The following is a 13,964-nucleotide window of genomic DNA, read 5'->3' on the forward strand; positions in this document are numbered from 1 at the left end:
TAGGAAGGAATCGGTATTCTGCTTATTTTAAATTTCTTTTGAACTTGATAGGTGTCCTATTGCTTGTATCTCAGCAATTACCCACCAAGTTTTATTTATCTATCAGCTGTAGAATTTCCCATATTCTTATTTTCTTGGCAATGTGTTGCCTTACTGTGTATGTTATTTCTGGATATCTTCAGGTTCTGTCTTCCTTTGACTCTCCTTTCCTCCTTTTTGTCTGTCTTTCATGACAGGTCTTTTCCTCACCCTCTTTCTCTAGGTTCTTCTTTTCTCTTACACCAAGAAAGGCAAACACTACTTCCTAGTTCCCATTGATTTCAATATTGAATGTTTAATCTTTTATCGGTCACCAAAGAGTCAGCCATTTCTAAGAGCTACAAGGTCATGAGATGCAAATTCCGCATCCAGTAATGATAATTTCATATTATTTTCATAGTTACCACCTCCTGAGTGTTTGCTAAGCACCACGCACTATGTTAAAAAATTTTTCTAAATATCTGTATTTCACAAAAACCATGGAAAAACTTGTTGATACTATTCCTCATTTATAGAAGAAACAGTCTCAGAAAGGATGAGTAAGTCACCCAAGATTATCCAGCTAATAAGCACCAGGGCCAGATTGATAGATCCTATTTCATTCATAATATTAATGACAATATATAGTAATGGAAGGGCTATAGGAGAAGAATAAATATGTGACTTACCCACAATCAAGTGAGTCTCCTCATTGCCTTGTTACCAGAGCATTCCCATGATATGGAGCTTTTGGACTGGTTCAAGCCTTCACTTGATCCTCATACTGAAAACTAAAAGCAAATTATGAGAAATACTGTATCCTTGAAATTGATTAAAGCTCAGATTTCAGGTAAGGGTAATGATTGCTATGGCTTCCTTCCCCAGTCACTTTGCAAAGCACATCACAATAGATTGCTCTTTATGACAACTTCAAGAGATGGGCACAATTATTACCTTCTTTTTTGGACAAAGAAATGAAAACGAACAGAGGATGAATCCCTTGCTCTGAAAGTGTAGCTAGCAAGCACTACCGCTGAGATTTGAACCCAGGGTGGTGGCTGAAGAGGTCATGTAATAACCACATCCCACCATCACTTTGCTGAACATGTGAGGCCAGAGGCAGCCTTTTACCGTGGAGCTTTTTGATAACAAGTTCTCCTCCTCAATCCAGGAAGTTAACTTCTCTTTTAGTGGTACTGGAGGTAGAAAGGGAAGAGTGATGAGGTGATGGAGGGAGTGATCCCAGGACTCTTATCCCATGCAGAGAAACAGCTCCTCAGTTCTGCCAAGCAATTCACAACTAGTTAGCGACTGCTACTAATCATGGTTAAGAAAAGACAGGAGGATCTAGAGACAATGTGCCAGAAACAATGCTCCCTTTGGTAAATAGAAAGGTCTCCCTCTGCTCCCCTGGGTCACAGGGGAGTACAAGGGTATTGTTTTCTTTTTACTACCACCTCCTGAGGGTCATGGGCTTCCCTCAGTGGTAAGGAGTCTGCCTGCCAGTGCGAGAGCTGCAGGAGATGTGGGTTCAATCTCTGGGTTGGGAAAATCCCCTGGAGAAGGAAATGGCAAACTACTCCAGTATTCTTGCCTGGAAAATCCCATGCACAGAGGAGCCTGGTGGGCCACAGGACATGGGGTCACAAAAGAGTTGGACACGACTTAGCAGCCAAACAACCACAACAAGGGGAACAACAACATGCCTGCTTAGAGTAAAGACTATTTCACAGGCTCCCTTTCAATTTCATGTGGTTGTAAGATGTTAGGCAATAGGATGTAGGAGAAATCTCTTCTGGCCATTTCATGGAGCCTTTAAAAAAATACCACTGAAGCTCTCTCTTCCTGGAATAACGATGGAATGGCTGGAGCACTAGATACCATTTTGGACCACAACAATGTGGACCATGTCCTAGAAATAGCAGAGCTCAGAGGAAAGTGGTCCTGAGTTGCTTTTTTTTGAACAGAACAATCACATTGGCTCTGAATCTTCTACTTCTGAATTTTGAAGCCACTACTATCTTTATGAAGCCAAATATTTTTAGGTATCTGTTAATGGTAACAGAGCTTAATCCTAAGTGAAATCCCCAGCTGACAGAAGACAGTACTAAGCTTGAGGACGGTGAAATAATTTGCATAAAAGTAGGAAGCAGAGCCTGAATTTATTCTAGGACGGCCTAATAGCTGCAAAGTGGATGAGGGCCACTGGCCCACACGCCACCCGACACCTCCTAGTGCATTGACTGCTCCAGGTATTTTGTCCATTTAGTCATTTTTCACCAGTTGCCATCAGACTAAAATCGTGGTTCAGTGATAGTTCTTGAGTTGTATATATATAATGTATATATTATATATATTGGGTTTATTTGGTTAGATTTGACCAAAAATCTAAGCAAAGATTAGATTTGACCTCTGACTTTAGTTAAATTCCTTTGATTTCAGATAATATTATAGATTATATTATTGATCTTTCCAAGTTTTGGATTATGTAAAATATTATTGGATGTTGCATGTTTGGGAGTAGGGAAGGCTCAGGATCATAACAATTAACCTACTATCATCAGTTCAGTTCAGTCACTCAGTCGTGTCCCAATCTTTGAGACCCCATGGACTGCAGCACACCAGGCCTCCCTGTCCATCACCAACTGCTAGAGCTTACTCAAGCTCATGTCCATAGAGTCAGTGATGCGATCCAACCATCTCATCCTCTGTCATCCCCTTCTCCTCCTCCCCTCAATCTTTCCCAGCATCAGGGTCTTTTCAAATGAATCAGCTCTTCGCATGAGGTGGCCAAAGTATTGGAGTTTCAATTTCAACATCAGCGCTTCCAATGAACACTCAGGACTGATCTCCTATGGATGGACTGGTTGGATCTCCTCGAAGTCCATGGGACTCTTAAGAGTCTTCTTCAGTACCACAGTTCAAAAGCATCCATTTTTCAGCACTGAGCTTTCTTTATAACCCAACTCTCACATCCATACATGGCTACTGGAAAAAACAGCCTTGACTAGATGGACCTTTGTTGGCAAAGTAATATCTCTGCTTTTTACTATGCTGTCTAGGTTGGTCATAACTTTCCTTCCAGGGGGTAAGCGTCTTTTAATTTCATGCCTTCAATCACTATCTGCAGTGATTTGGGAGAGCCCCAAAATAAAGTCAGCTGCTGTTTCCACTGTTTCCCCATCTATTTGCCATGAAGTAATGGGACTGGATGCCATGATCTTCATTTTCTGAATGTTGAGCTTTAAGCCAACTTTTTCACTCTCCTCTTTCACTTTCACCAAGAGGCTCTTTAGTTCTTCTTCACTTTTTGCCATAAGGGTGGTACATATCTGAGGTTCTTGATATTTCTCCCAGCAATATTGATTCCAGCTTGTGCTTCATCCAGCCCAGCTTTTCGAACGATGTACTCTGCATATAAGTTAAATAAACAGGGTGACAATATACAGCCTTGACAGACTCCTTTTCCTATTTGGAACCAGTCTGTTGTTCCATGTCCACTTCTAACTGTTGCTTTCTGACCTGCATACAGATTTCTTTAGAGCCCGTCATGTGGTCTGGAATTCCCATATCTTCCAGAATTTTCCAGTTTATTGTGATCCACACAGTCAAAGGCTTTGGCATAGTCAATAAAGCAGAAATAGATGTTTTCCTGGAAGTCTCTTGCTTTTTCCATGATCCAGCAGATGTTGGCAATTTGATCTCTGGTTCCTCTGCCTTTTCTAAAACCAGCTTGAACATCAGGAAGTTCACGGTTCACATATTGCTGAAGCCTGGCTTGGAGAATTTTGAGCATTACTTTACTAGCGTGTGAGATGACCTACTATAGTGCTAGCTTTTCATGGCCGTGTGCTTAGCAGCTAGTGATTGAGTTACAGAAACTGGTTCCCATCAGTGCATGGTGCATAGCTTGTAGCCATTTCTATCTTGAGCCAGTGACAGCATCAAAAAGATACATACCCCTTCCCTCACGCCTTTCTCTGTTTCCTCCTCTCTTTTGCTATTGAATAGGTAATATATACACAGGGGGCCGAGAAATGAAACATTGCTGGCTGTATCAGAAAACTCACAGTCATCAGCGATTGCAGCACAGGTGAGCTGGTGAACCCTGATGGAGCTCAGGAAGGAAACAAAGAGTACCTGCTGTCTAGAAGCCATGAGACTGCAGCCACTCCCTATGGTGAGCCCTGAAGGAACTCAGGATGAGAAAACACAGGATACTAGCTCCAGAGAGCTGAGATGCATATCAAAGGAAGGATTTCAATGAGCCCAGACTCTTACATCTTCCCACAGGTAGAAAAGCACTAAATTCCTTAAGATACCTAGTTTTCTTTTATTAAAAGTAATCTTTTATTTACAGTACCTGCCCTTTGTTGCAAAACTCCTACATATCCTAGCTTCCACTTCACCTTCTTGAAGCAGTTTTCTCAGGGTTACTTGAGATGTTGCTCTGGTACTTAAAGTTGGTGGCATGTGCCCTGAAGAAAACACAACCCTTAACTTTTAGGTGGTGAATATATATTTTTTTAGTCGACCCTGCAACACTAAAAACCGGAGAAGGCCCTGGCGACCCACTTCAGTACTCTTGACCGGAAAATCCCATGGACGGAGGAGCCTGGTAGGCTGCAGTCCACGGGGTTGCTAAGAGTCAGACATGACTGAGCGACTTCACTTTCACTTTTCACTTTCATGCATTGGAGAAGGAAATGGCAATCCACTCCAGCATTCTTGCCTGGAGAATGCCAGAGACAGGAGAGCCTGGTGGTCTGCTGCCTATGGGGTCGCACAGAGTGGGACATGACTGACGTGACTTAGCAGCAGTAGCCGAAGCAGCAAAACTAAAAACAGTAACAGGACAATGTACATAATAAGTAAATCTCCCTCCCATTCCAGTTCCTTAGGCAATACAGTTTGTTTCCTCTCAGAGATATTGCATGCATGCATATTTCAGCATATGTGTGTATATATTTTTCTTTTTTAAATACCAGGAAATTATACATTTTGTAACTTGATTCTTTCAGTTAATTCCTCTGTATACACTTTCATTTATTTAATTCCTTGTTGATAAATGTTGTTTCCATTTTATGGATGACAAGTAATACCACATGAATATGCTTGTATTGATACATATCTTATTTCATATATATATGAGTATACTGATAGAATAAATTCCTAAAGTGAAATTGCTGGGTTTAGGATAGATAGATGAAAAAAAAATTAGTTATATCTTTGGTACCTCAAAAGAATTATGTAACATATATAAACTCTAAAGCGTAATTGTGTCATAATCAACACTTACGGTTTTTACATTTTTAGGACAGCTTGATGACACACTATATGGTTTTAAACACTAATTGTTGTTTTGCTTGTATATATTTTCCTTTAGAACATTTATGTTTTAGGTTATAACATTATTTTATCTTTAATTGACTGAATATGTGTTTTCTCTTAATTAATTAATAAGGCAACATACATTAGTTACATTCAATACAGTGCTTCAGCAAACATTAAGCTCCCAAAGTTAAACATTAAACATGACAGGATGGGACTTCCCTGGTAGCTTAGCTGGTAAAGAATCCTTCTGCAATGCAGGAGACCTGGGTTGGATCCCTGGGTTGGGAAGATCCCCTGGAGAAGGACATGGCAACCCACTCCAGTATTCTGGCCTGCAGAATCCCCATGGACAGAGGAGCCTGGCAGGCTACTGTCTATGGGGTCACCAAGAGTCAGACATGACTGAGCACAGCACAGCATGTGACAGGATGAGCTATCAGGGGGTTCTCAAACGTCTTATTTGCTCTTGAAAATCCTCAAGTGACCCCTGTCAGCATTTAGATTGGATTTCATTTATTTAAAAAACAAATATACTCTGAATTTCAAAGTAGCTTGTCTCTTTTTCTGTGTCTCTGGGTAGGTCTGCTTGGTTTGAAGAGTTATGAAGAGCAGCATACTCTCTGCAGTCTCCTTGGCCTTGTCTTCTTTCACTCAGCCGGTATGTGGCACGTCCATCCGTATCGCTGCTTGCAGGTATAATTCAACCATGTTTATTGCTGATGCTGTTCTACAGTTTAGTTATCTATGTCCCTATTACTGGAAGGGATTTGGGTTGTTTTAGTTTGGCATGTCCATTTTTTATTTTGACAAATGTTTTCCAAATGGTCATTCTTTGAGATTAGACAGACTTTCCCTACAGCCATTATTAAATAAGAATTCACAGCTGCATTTTGACTGAGTTTGGTTGGCATTTCTTTTTATTTATTTATGGCTATCTGAATCTTATTAAAAAGTGGAGACACTACTTTGCCAACAAAGGTGGGTGTAGTCAAGGCTATGGCTTTTCCAGTGGTCATGTATGGATGTGAGAGTTGGACTATGAAGAAAGCTGAGCACCGAAGAATTGATGTTTTTGAACTGTGGTGTTGGAGAAGACTCTTGAGAGTCCCCTGGACTGCAAGGAGAGCCAACCCGTCCATTCTGAAAGAGATCAGCCTGGGGTGTTCTTTGGAAGGACTGATGCTAGAGCTGAAACTCCAGTACTTTGGCCACCTCATGCGAAGAGTTGACTCATTGGAAAAGACCCTGATGCTGGGAGGGATTGGAGGCAGGAGGAGAAGGGGACGACTGAGGATGAGATGGCTGGATGGCATCACCGACTCAATGGACGTGAGTCTGAATGAACTCTGGGAGCTGGTGATGACCAGGGAGGCCTGGCGTGCTGCATTTCATGGGGTCGCAAAGAGTCGGACACGACTGAGAGACTGAACTGAACTGAACTGACCTGAGTCTTCCTTGCTGCATGGACTTCTCTCTAGTTTCTGTGAGTGAGGACTTCTCTCTAGTTGCAGTACACGGGCTTCTCATTGCAGTGGCTTCTCTTGTTGCAGAACATTGGCTATAGGGCCAGCAGGCTTTGGTAGTTGGCATATAGGCCCAGTAGCTTTGGCTCCCGGGCTCTCAGGGCCAGGTTCAATAGTTGCGGTGCATGGGCTTAGCTGCCCCATGGCATGCGGGATCTTCTCGGACCACGGATCAAACCTGTGTCTCCTGCATTGGCAGGCAGATTCTTCATCACTGAGCCACCAGAGAAGCCTTCTGATTGGAATTTCTGAAGCAATATTCCTGATCTCAAGGCAGTTCTACAAACTGTTTCATGAGCATTTTGAAAGAGATGGGAAAGAGGCTTCTGCTTCAGGGAGTCCCAGTAGGGTCAGTGATGTGCCTTAGACCACCTGGTCAGCTAGGGCCAAGCTGGGAGGCTGTGGATGTCCAAGACATTTGTTTTAAAACGTGCAAAAGTTTCCACAGCATGATCTTTGAACTTGGCTAGTTTTCTGAATTTGTTAGAGGAGCAACGGAGAAGAGATCTTTTTGCCTCTGAAAAAGTGTACTGTGACAGAGGAAAAAAAAAAAAAAGAATTCAGATGGACTCTGTGGTGAGAAGCAAGGAGGAGTCAGTTCCCAAGAAGAACCTTATAGACAGCAAGGGACATCGGGGTGTTTGGGACAGCACTTCCCCCGGACTTAGGCTGGGAGGGAATTGCACGTAAGAAGGGAGGAGGGCAAAGAGTGATCAGAGTCCAGATTTGTTATTCTCGTTCCTTGAAAGGACTGAGTTTCTCGGAATCCGGATCCTATCTGGGGAGGGAATCACATGAAGTAGTTTTTCCTGGGAAAATCTGTGGCTTGCTCTAGAGTAACTCAAGGCAGTAAAATCCCCTGCTCCAGTGGGCAGTTTTTCTATTGCTCTGCGGAATTGCCTCGCAGCGTTGTCTTTTACTACTCGCTGTCCTGGGAGAGCAGTTCTCTCCCACCGTGCAGTCTTCCTCCAGGCTCTGAGTCCTGCGCTCACCACTGCTGCTTGTTTACCTCTGCCCAGGCAGGGTCTGCCACATGCATCCAAAGGCTCCTTGCATCCTCTGCTTTCCTCTATCTATTTATCCCCTCAACTCGTACATTACCTATAATAAAAAGGTATGCAAGGACATATACTCCCCACCCTTCTTTCCACTGAAGCACAATGTGAGAAGATGAGGACTGTAGAAACAGAGGTTTGCATTTGAACCCTTACTTGTTGTTTAGTCTCTCAATTGTGTTCAACTCTTTGCGACCCTATGGGCTTAGCCTGCCAGGCTTCTCTGTCCATGGGATTTCCCAGACAAGAATACTGGAGTGTGTTGCCATTCCCTTCTCCAGGGGATCTTGCGGATCCATGGATTAAATCCATTTCTCCTTCATTGGCAGGTGAATTCTTTACTGCTGAGCCACCAGGGAAGCGTGTGGAACCCTTACTTACCAGCTAGCACTAATATGACTGTGGGTAAGTTAGCATCCTGTTTATCCATAAGGGTACTAATACTTACTTGACAGAATCCTAAATTACTTAATGAGGTACCATTTAATAAAACCTTGTGCAGTTCCTGTAACATAATTGGTACTCACTTTGCTAACAAAGGTCTGTCTAGTCAAGGCTATGGTTTTCCAGTGGTCATGTATGGATGTGAGAGTTGGACTGTGAAGAAAGCTGAGCACCGAAGAACTGATGTTTTTGAACTGTGGTGTTGGAGAAGACTCTTGAGAGTCCCTTGGACTGCAAGGAGATCCAACCAGTCCCTTCTAAAGGAGATCAGTCCTGGGTGTTCTTTGGAAGGAATGATTCTAAAGCTGAAACTCCAGTACTTTGGCTACCTCATGCGAAGGGTTGACTCATTGGAAAAGACTCTGATGCTGGGAGGGATTGGGGGCAGGAGGAGAAAGGGACGACAGAGGATGAGATGGCTGGATGGCATCACCGACTCGATGGACATGAGTCTGAGTGAACTCCGGGAGATGGTGATGGACAGGGAGGCCTGGCGTGCTGCGTTTCATGGGGTCGCAAAGAGTCGGACACGACTGAGCGACTGAACCGAACTGAACTGAAGTGTTATTTTCCTATTAATATTCACTTACTTATTCATTCATTTATTGATTTACTCATACATTTGGCAAATATAGTAAGAATGGAGTGTCAGACAGCCTGAGAAATGTTGAAGATACAAGTTAAGACTTAGCCATGACCCTCAAGAGTCTCACTGTTTACTGAGGGTGAAGGACAAGTACACCGATGACATTATTTCTAGAGAAACATGCTCTGGGAAGTTTGCTGAAGGAGTAGAGAAGGACAGAAAATGGGCATGTAAGCCAGCATAGGATGGAAGAGAGTCAGGGAGGTCTTCCTGGAGGAGATGCTGCTTCTGTTGTATATTCTTATAAATCCATGGTGTTGGGGGTGGAGTTAAAGGGAAAGCCATGTTCAATGATCTGGTGGCAGAGAGCCTGGCATGTTCAAAATTACACAGGGAATTCAGGACCCAACGCATGGAAAGAAGTGGCTAGATCTACAGATCTGCAGCTCAGGGTGGGTCTGTGGATACAGATGTGAAGGGTGTCAGCAGACAACTATCACCCCTGGGAAGTATTCCTGGGATTGAGAATGTAAATTTGGCACCAAGGTGGTATAGGTCCCAATATGTCCATTCCCAGGCCAGAAAGGCAAAGCAGAAAGGGTATTAAAAAAGAATGATTTAATTTAAAGCAGCTTTAACCGTGTATTCTCCACTTCTCTTTCCAATAATGATGTGGAGACCTAAGAAATTGAGGGGTGCAAATAAAATGTGAAAACTGAAAGCTGTCTCCTCAAGTCTGCTTTGTACAGCTTTTTCTTTCTCTCTCCAGAGCCAACACCCATCCTTGTCATACTAGAGGAGTTTCACTTTTTCTATCACTCTCAACCTGATCTGACATTTTTTGCCTGGCCACTGATGATGTTTCAGAGTTCCCCAATCTTATTGGACAGTGGGTGCAGGGTAGCCCTTTTCTATTGTGGGGTAGCCAGAGGTCACTCTCATGTTTTCTAAACAGAGAGACTCTTGGAGCCTGCAGAAATATCTGAAGGGAGAAGAGCAGGTCAGGGCTTTCAGTCTATTCCATCAAGCTGCATTCTTCCCTCTTCATATTCATTCTGTTTATAAAAAAGTTTGTCTATGCCACAAAGTATATTTAAATAATAATTAGTTTTACCAACTTTATTAACTATCTATTAAGAGCTTCAGTTAAAACAACTTGATTTATGTTAACTTTGTTGAAATATTGGAATGAATTCCTGGATCCCATTACTTGTGTAGAGACTTCTCCAAAGCCAAGTTCTCTAGGTTGGAAACTCCTGAAATAAAATGGGATCATGTGAAATTTATCAATGAATGAAGGGACAGTAAATGTTCACTGAAAACACAGTAAAGAGATTAACTTGGCTTTTCTTACAGAGTTTTTACTTTGAAATTATTTGAAGCACTTTAAAAATGTTTTATTTAAAAAAAAAAAAAGGGTTTTATGCCGATGTCCTGAGACTTTCAGAGAGAGCAGGGATTAACTTGAAATGTTAGGAGATAAGAGTGATCAAGAAAATCCTCTGAGCATGCACAGTTTATGTTCTCTCTCTCTTTTTTAAAAAAATTATTCATTTACTTGGCTGTGCCAGGTCATAGCTGCAGCAGGCGGGATGGCATGGGAATTCTTAGTGGAGGCATGTGGGATACATTTCCCTGACCAGGTTGAGGCCGGGTCCCCTGGATTGGGAGCTTGGAGTCCTAGTCACTGGACCACCAGTGAAATGGTGAAGATTGTTGTCCCCAGTCCAAATGTGAAGATCCAGGGGGTCAACAGCTCCTTAGGTATTTCTGAGGTCACACTAGTGAGGGTCCAGGGGTAAAGGTGAGAAAACAGAGGCACTGTGGTGCGACAAGGCTATGTGGTTTTGCATGTGGAAGGTGGGAGTCAGTGTTTGATTGCTGGCTTCAGGTTGTTCTCAAGTAGTGGATTTGGTTTCCAGGTTCTCAGACAGCATGAGAAGAATGTTAGAAAACTCAAGACCCAGGAATCTAAAGTTCTTTGTAAAGGACATTTATAAACAAAATTTCTGAGTCTGGAAGACACTTAGGAATTCTCTCCAATCATCTCATTGTATAGATCAAAAAGCCAACATCCAGGGAGGTGAACAGACTTGCCCGGGTTAATTGCGTGTCAGCCCTGGGACTGGAACTCATGGGTCTTCTCAGTCCAGGGTTATTTCTGTGTTTTCTCCAGGTCAGCTTCACACATTCTGCTAGGCTAGGGTTAACAGGATGCTCCTGGTCACATCACCCATGGCAACTCTCACTGTCCTCTCCCGGGCACCTCTGTTTTCAGGAAGTTCTCTGACTAATGGCAGCAGTGGTGTCGGGGCGGGGGTCTTAAAAGCTAAGGGGAGGACCACAAGTGTTAAAGGTCTTCAAGCTACTGAAGGTCAGAGATGCAGGCTAGGAAGTCACAAGTCAGGATTGAGAATAGTGGGTTGTAAATCAGGGGAAAATTCTCAACAGAGAAAGACCATGCCATGTTTCAAACAGGGAGGACAAATGGGTTGACTGTGGGGCCAAGTGCCTAATCATAAGGTATTTTTGCTTCCTGACTCCCCAGTAGCAAAAGTGAAAGTAACTTGAGGCGGTCTGACAACAAAGGGAGAGGAAAAACTTGAAAACCACAGCACCCAGGCAGGGGATTTCCAGTTTAGCTGCTTGTATAAACTGGAGGCGAGGTCCTTCGCTCTGTCTCCTGATTCTGCTCCTCTGATTGCAGACATGGCCTCTGTCGATGTGAGTTGATTTGATATGAGGGTGGGGAAAGGGAGAGGACCTCTGAGACATGGGAGAGAATTGGAAATGGATGAGGGACAGTGCTGGGAGGTAAAGGAGGGGGGGGCTTGCTGGAAAGGCATCTGGAAGGGGAGGAGATAGGCATTGTTACTTACTGAATGTGAAGAAAGTTTCCATGAAGAGAACCAGGTCGCTTGGCTCCTGAGTTCTCTTGCATTGAGACCTTGCACTGGTCACACTTAGGGGTACATTGTAGGAAGTGGGAGTGGGCTTTGTGCTCAGCAGGGATGGCAAGACTTGAAACTATGGGAATATTGTCTTGATCTTTTTCTCTCTTATCCTGTTTAGGCCTCCAGGGCTCTTAAGCTTTCTTCTTTTACCAAAAGAGAGGTCTGCAGAATTCATTTATTCTAAGTTGTTAATGCCTGTGTAAGACCATATGCTCTACAAAAAGAACTTGGAATGAGGCTAATGCTTAGCTTAGAAGCGTGAGAGTTCAGTGAAGAAATGTCTGTGGCATCTAGTTTGGGAAGGTATTTTGAATGAAGCCTGAAAGTGGTTCTCCAAGACTTTCAGGTGATAGCACAGGAGTGAGATTCCCTGTGTTCATATTATTGAAATAAGACTCAGATGTAGTCCCTACTTTCTGTGAGCGGGACCCTGGTCCAATTAAAGGAGGGATCATATTCTACAACAGGTGGATATAAGAACACAGGAAACATGAACAGGTGATATTGAACATAGCTTCACTACAATGTGTGAGTTATTATTTAAAGCATTAAGAAAGAAACTAACAGTACAGAAAAGATGTGTTGCAAACAGAATTTCCTTCTAAAGAAGTCATGGTCATGGAGGACAGCCATGTGAGTATTCCATTAGGCTGTCAAGTCTTGGGAATTCTGTTTGAGAGCTGTTTTTCAAATCTGGTGTACATCTTTGAATGCTTTCTAGTGTATTTAGTTTTTGACATTTGACAACATTTATCTGGAGAGGAGACAGGTAAATAAGATAGGAAATTATCAATAACATTTTGCAATGGATTAGAGGACAAAGGGATAAGACTGGTTTTCTTGCATTACTACCTGGAAATTTCAAAAACAAGTTTCAAACAAGGAGGGGCACAGCTTGTTGTAAAGGATCTGGAGCACCAGACTGGCAGTGAAGTGTGGGAGCAATGATGGACTGGGCACAAAGGGTGTAGAAGAGGCACGCATTCTAGGCAACTGTCTCTTGGCCTTTTTTTGTCCAGGTGATTGTCCATTCTGAGGAATGGAACCCAATGACTTTCACTGCCCATCTGAGAGACAGAGTAAATAAGATCAGTGAACATGTCCGGTCTAAGACCAAGGTTCCTGTGCAAGATCAGGTCCTCCAGCTGGGCTGGAAGATCCTAAAGCCGCAGAGAACTCTGTCATCGTATGGCATTGACAAGGAGACGACCATCCACCTCACCCTGAAGGTGGTGAAGCCCAGTGATGAGGAGCTGCACTTGGTTTTGGTGGAGCCTGGTGATGAGGGGCAGAGGCACGAGCTCCAGGTGCGAAGGTCCACCCCAGTGACCCAGGTGAAGGAGATGATCAAGATGAAGACTGCTATACCCCCTAAGGAGCAGATTGTGATCTGCAACGGAAAGAAACTGGAAGATGGGAAGATCATGGGAGATTATGGCATCAAAAAGACCCATTTAATGTTCATGACATTCCCCTGCACTGGTGGGTGATGACCCTGCAGATGGAGTGATAGCAGAAAAAAAGGAGCTCATTTCTGTTTACTTCTTACTCACTAACCACACCCTCTGAAAATCTCCCAAAATTAATGTGAAAGATAAATAGAAGATTTAGGTTGGGCTGGTGAAGAATGTTGTAGAACATTTCTAATTCATTGATTCTTTCATTCTCACATGATTGAATAATTGCAAAATTGCATATAATACATTATATGTGGATATGTTAGAATATATTGAAATTTGAAAACCTATTAGAGGTAACTTCAAAGCCAACTTGCAGATTAATCCTGAATTGGCTCTGACTTATAGGAAAACTCCTATTTCCTTTCCCAACCAACAAGAGTACATTTTAGGTTGTGATCCATGTTCTTCTAATTACTGTTTGTGTCTATTTTTAGCACAGTGCTTCTTCTATCATATCACTCAAAAATTGTTGAGCTACATTTACTTTCTACTTATAGAGAATAGCCAAATGCTTTATTGTGACGTGAACTATTTAGTGTGATGATTCCAATCTTATTAATAAATAATTTAGAAATTCAATCCAATGACTT

General features: G+C 42.7%; 1 protein-coding gene across 1 annotated transcript; it reads left to right on the forward strand.

Annotated features, from left to right (window-relative positions):
- The first annotated feature begins 10,552 nt into the window (after positions 1-10,552).
- LOC101113965 (ubiquitin D-like) lies at positions 10,553-13,953 on the forward strand. Its single transcript, XM_004019012.4, has 3 exons — positions 10,553-10,724; positions 11,533-11,684; positions 12,934-13,953. The coding sequence occupies exons 1-3, from the start codon at positions 10,553-10,555 to the stop codon at positions 13,402-13,404; spliced, it is 795 nt and encodes a 264-aa protein (XP_004019061.3). The 3' UTR covers positions 13,405-13,953.
- The last annotated feature ends 11 nt before the right edge of the window (positions 13,954-13,964 follow it).

This window comes from Ovis aries, chromosome 20 (assembly GCF_016772045.2).
Source record: "Ovis aries strain OAR_USU_Benz2616 breed Rambouillet chromosome 20, ARS-UI_Ramb_v3.0, whole genome shotgun sequence".
Classification (NCBI taxonomy): domain Eukaryota; kingdom Metazoa; phylum Chordata; class Mammalia; order Artiodactyla; family Bovidae; genus Ovis; species Ovis aries.

Coding starts and splice junctions, on each gene's coding strand:
- LOC101113965 (XM_004019012.4), top strand. CDS start 10,553: ATGGCATGGGAATTCTTAGTGGAGGCATGTGGGATACATTTCCCTGAC. Junction 10,725..11,532: donor GGGGGTCAACAGCTCCTTAG/GTATTTCTGAGG, acceptor AAGTAACTTGAG/GCGGTCTGACAACAAAGGGA. Junction 11,685..12,933: donor CAGACATGGCCTCTGTCGAT/GTGAGTTGATTT, acceptor TTTTTTGTCCAG/GTGATTGTCCATTCTGAGGA.